The sequence below is a fragment of the Austrofundulus limnaeus genome, unplaced genomic scaffold (genome assembly GCF_001266775.1).
Source record: "Austrofundulus limnaeus strain Quisiro unplaced genomic scaffold, Austrofundulus_limnaeus-1.0 Scaffold120, whole genome shotgun sequence".
Taxonomy (NCBI): domain Eukaryota; kingdom Metazoa; phylum Chordata; class Actinopteri; order Cyprinodontiformes; family Rivulidae; genus Austrofundulus; species Austrofundulus limnaeus.
Genome location: NW_013952522.1, coordinates 1309382 through 1314617, shown reverse-complemented (window position 1 = coordinate 1314617; position 5236 = coordinate 1309382). Strand labels below are relative to the sequence as shown.

Here is a 5236-nt window from a genome sequence, read left to right as displayed (position 1 = left end):
ATAACTAAAACTGACTAAAGCCATTAAATATAGAAATAACTAAAACTGACTAAAGCCATTAAATATAGAAATAACTAAAACTGACTTAAGCCATTAAATATAGAAATAACTAAAACTGACTAAAACCATTAAATATAGAAATAACTAAAACTCGACTAAAACCATTAAATACAGAAATAACTAAAACTGACTAAAACCATTAAATATAGAAATGACTAAAACTGATTAAAACTAAGAAGTATTTTTGTTCAAAAGACTAAGACTAAAATTAAAATGGCAGTCAAAAACAACACTGGACCACAATGGGAACCACTGATAAAGATAAAAACCGTCATCTTACCATTGTACTGTGACATTTATATTCCAGACCTGTGTTTATGTCTGTCCAGGTCCTTCCTGATGAACATTATCCCCACTGTGCTGATCACTTGCTTCATAATCTTTATGGTGCGGCGAGGCTTGACAGGAGCAACTTCCGGCGGTGGGCGGAGTCTCTTCAATGTGACTGATTCCACTGCCAAGATGATGGACAACATTCAGGTGAAGTTTAAGGATGTGGCTGGCTGTGAAGAGGCCAAGCTGGAGATCCTGGAGTTTGTAAACTTCCTGAAACACCCACAGCAGTACCTGGACCTCGGAGCCAAGATTCCTAAGGTGATAACTTACAAAGTGAGGGTTGGGTCGGGTGTCACTTACTGTCAGGTTTATAAACAAGGCCGGTGTGTTGTGGCAGGGAGCAGTGCTGTCTGGACCTCCTGGAACAGGAAAGACTCTGCTGGCCAAAGCCACAGCAGGAGAGGCCAACGTTCCCTTTATCACAGTGAACGGCTCAGAGTTCCTGGAGATGTTTGTGGGAATTGGACCTGCAAGGGTGAGTGAAGGAGCTCAGCTGTAAGATGTGGCAGCACTCAGAGGCTGAAGGTTTGAGCGAGCTCTGCTCTGTGAAGGTGAGGGACATGTTTGCCATGGCGAGGAAGAACGCACCCTGCATCCTGTTCATCGATGAGATCGATGCTGTGGGCAGGAAGAGAGGAGGGAGTAACTTTGGAGGTCAGAGTGAACAGGAGAATACCTTGAACCAGCTGCTGGTAGAGATGGATGGTAGGTTGTAGGAGAACCACAGGATGGTTTGATAAAACTAAACAGGTACTTTTATCCACTTGTTGTCTTGTTTGCCTGCAGGTTTTAACACAGCTACTAATGTGGTGGTCCTGGCTGGAACCAACAGGCCTGACATCTTGGATCCTGCATTGATGAGACCTGGGCGCTTTGACCGACAGATTTACATCGGTACGAACACTCCTTACACTTAATTTACTTTTCAGATTAAAAAAACAGTCTGATAAAGCTGGGATGTTGAGTGACCCAGATTTTATTCAGATAAGATTCATTTCATATACAAATATTTAAAAGGACACTGCACATTAATCAATATTCTGTTGATATAAATGTGCCGGAGTTAGCACAATGGCTAAATTTCATCCATTCATCCATCTTATGCCACACAGGGATGCAGAAAATGTGTTTTTTTTTCTTTAAAGGCTTGGATGCAGTGGATTCACAGCACTTATGTCTCCTGTATTATTTCAGGTCCTCCAGACATCAAAGGCAGGGCATCCATCTTTAAAGTCCACCTACGACCGATCAAATTGGATTCCAGTCTGGACAAGGAAGCTCTGGCCAGAAAAATGGCTGCTGCCACTCCAGGGTTTACTGGTGTGTAATTTTAGAATAATGTTAGATTTGGTGTCATTAAATATCTTTGTACGCTTTTTTCTGCCCATCGAGCGATCAGCTTGGCTAAAACGTGTCTTTAAAGCAGTCCCCTCAAACTTTCCTGTCTTCATTAAACTGTGGTTTCTGTCCACATTCACAGAGCTGTTTGTGTTAGCAGGTTTACAGTTCTACTGCAGTGCAAGAGGAGGTGACAATGTGATGTTTAAACTATTTATTCAGAAGGAATTCAACAGAAACAGTTTCATAATTTTGGCGCGCATAGAGGGACCTAACTTTTCCAGTTTACAGGTCATTGAATGTATATACAAAGAGCTGTAAAAAACTTGTGAAAAGTCTTGTCTATGATTCATACAGAAATGTAAAATATCCTGTTCTCAGTATATCATTTTTTGTGAGAACAAACAGAACTTATTGAGATTTTTTTACATTTCAATTATTTTTAATCTTTTTTTTACTGGTTTCTAATACAAATATTTTTCCACAAGCATTAAAACAGCTAAAATAAATGGAATGAAAATTCAAAAAGATACAAGTATTTGATCTTAAAATTACAGAACACAACACTAAAAGATGGTAAATGAATTTGGACAGATACTGTGCAGCTGTGTAGTGGCTCTGACAGGAGAGATTAAAACTAAGGGCTGCCTGAAGTAACTCCTTTGCGTTTTGATGATCATTTTTATCAGCCTGGGTTCACAAGTCATTGTATGAATTTTGCACCAAGTCTGTTCTGTTTTAATACATATGTATGACAGAAACTCTTCCTCTCAACACGTAGCTCCAGAGGCTGTAGGAGGGTGTGAGAAGCTGCTTGTTTTAGGGATTTAATCATGGGGTCCTGGTGCAACACAAACCAGTTCAAGTGTTTGGGACAGATTCAATTTTGTTTATTTTTTTATTTTTAGTTTTTTTGCAAGTTAGTTTGATGGCATTGTTGCAGGGGATTTGCAGAATTCAATTCAGTTCATTAATGCAGCACCAATTCACAAAAAGTCATCTCAGGGCTCTGTACAGGTGGTTAAAAGTATCTGTTTAAGGAAATCTTCAGATTGAATCTTCACACCCTGATAGGCACAGAGGTGACAGTGGGAAGAAACTTCCAGCAGAACCAGAACCATTTTCAGAGTGGACTACCCTGTGGTCAGAGAGGACAGGAAAGAGATGCAAACAGAAGGACTGTGATCACATTTTAGGCTGTATGTGAATGGACCTGATGGACTGAGGGTCTTTACATTAGAATTGGAGGCCAGATTAATGCCATCCAGAGGAGGTGAAAGGGTGAAAGTTAATCCCTAAGATGTTCAGGTCAAAAAAAACCATAACATCTGTCTTATTTGAGTTTAGAAGCAGAAAGTTAAGAGTCATCCATGTTTTTATGTCTGTAAGACATGCCTGTAGTTTAAGTACTGTAACTGGTTGGATTCATCAGCTTTCATGGATAAATATAACTGAGTATCATCAGCATAACAATGGAAATTTATCCCATGCTGTTTAATAACTTTACTTAATGGAAGCATATATAAAGTGAAGAGGATTGGTCCAAGCACTGAACCATGAGGAGCTCCATGACTAATTCTGGTGTAAGAAGAATATTCTTTATTAACATTAACAAACTGAACTCTGTCAGTTAAATAAGACTCAAACCATTGTATAGCTGTTCCTGTAATCTCAATATCAAGTTCAAGTCTACGTAATAAATTATTGAATTGTGTTCTTTAAGATAAATGAATGTTGTTAATGTTTGCTCAGATGAGTAGGAGAGTTCTGAAACTTGTTTTGTTTCTCTGCCAATCATTCAGGTGCTGACATTGCAAACGTCTGTAATGAGTCAGCTCTGATCGCAGCCAGACACCTGAGTCCTGCCGTCAACGCAAAACACTTTGAGCAAGCAATAGACCGGGTCATCGGAGGTCAGTGTGTCATGCTGGACCCAGCCATCTCAGAACTGCCTGGATTGTTTCTGTGATAACCGCACCTTATTTATCCCTACTTAATCATTAATCAGTGGTTAGTTAACTTTGAAAACATCACTCATGGAGGGCAATTCATACTGAATAAGCTATAAATTAACAGATTTATTATTGTTTTACACATAAAGGTTAATTATTTCCCAAGCCAACAAACTCGTTCCTATTTTAATGTTTAGTAACTCATGAATTAACTATTCTGTTTACTACATGTGACTCCTCATACACATGTACTTTACCACCATGGTTAGACATGTATTATTGGTTAGAGAATGTTTGAATTGACTATCTATTAATCCTACGGTTGTTTGTAGTTAAGTGTTTTTGTGAAACCTAAAGTGAAAACTATTTATGATTTTTAAAGTATTTTGTTAACATAGACAACACCCTGAGGAGCCACACATTCCTCTTCACCTGTGGAAATCAGACTGAAATAAATCTTTGTCAAAGTCAAATATTCTTTAACCCAAAAATAACCTGTCAGCAGTAACTGGTTATAAGGTTGTAATCTTTCATCCTATGTAGAAACAATATATTTTCATTTACAGTAATTTACTCTATTAGTCCAATGACTATGTAAGGGTTTTAGTGCAGATAGTCTTCCCTCATGGTGCTGACTTTATCTTTAAAATTTATTAAAATTAAACATAAAATACAAGTATCTACAATATACATTTAGATTAGATGTAAGCATACAGTACATGGAGATTTGCACACAAATGCTCTTTTTATCAATTATAAATGTCCCATGAGCTTCTGCTGTATGTCATACTTTCTCTAAGTGCAAAAAAGTAAAAAAAAAATGGGCCACCGCATATAGCTTTTAAGTAAAGTTTTTTGTGTTTAATGATTAAGCAAGCAGCCAGTACAGTGGCCCATGTGTTTTTTGTTTTTAACCTGTGCACTTGGAGAAAATTTGACAAACACTCAGGTCTGCTTTAACATAGAGTGGATTCTGTTGTCAGGTCTGGAAAAGAAGACTCAGGTCCTGCAGCCCACAGAGAAAAAGACTGTAGCATATCATGAGGCTGGTCATGCTGTCGTCGGTTGGTTCCTGCAGCATGCTGATCCTCTGCTCAAGGTACTGAATCTGAACACGAAGAAAATAATCATCCTTGGAGGTTTGTTGTGAGAGGCAGAGATAACTCAGTCCATCCTCAAACTTCATGCTTCAGTTTTTAGTGTGGTGTCGTGGTCCTTCCAGGCCTTTGCCTAAGAATAACTTACTGCAGCTGAGTACTGATGCAAACGTAGGCAGCACATGGCAGAACAACAGTCTTTGTGCAGGATGAAAGATAGATACTGAGGGCACAATTATCAGCAAAAATGAATGAATGAATGAATGAATAATCCATAAGAAGATAAAAAGAAAAACAAAAGAAAAAATGTACATGTGTGACACATGGAGTGTATTACAACACACAAACCTATGCATTCATCCATAGCAGAGTGATCGGGCCTCATGCCAGAACATGTTCGTATTCTTATGCTAAATTTCTCTTACTTTTGTTCGTACAAAGGGTTCGTACGAC

General features: G+C 38.4%; 1 protein-coding gene across 1 annotated transcript in view; it reads left to right on the top strand.

Annotated features, from left to right (window-relative positions):
- The window catches only part of afg3l1 (AFG3-like AAA ATPase 1), a gene marked incomplete at its 5' end in the record, with an annotated part of 16706 nt that overhangs the window by 8467 nt on the left and 3003 nt on the right, over positions 1 to 5236 (top strand). Inside the window, 7 exon segments of the mRNA XM_014014953.1 lie at positions 390 to 654; positions 734 to 871; positions 948 to 1101; positions 1183 to 1290; positions 1591 to 1716; positions 3537 to 3647; positions 4670 to 4785. Coding sequence (XP_013870407.1) covers positions 390 to 654; positions 734 to 871; positions 948 to 1101; positions 1183 to 1290; positions 1591 to 1716; positions 3537 to 3647; positions 4670 to 4785 — 1018 coding nt within the window.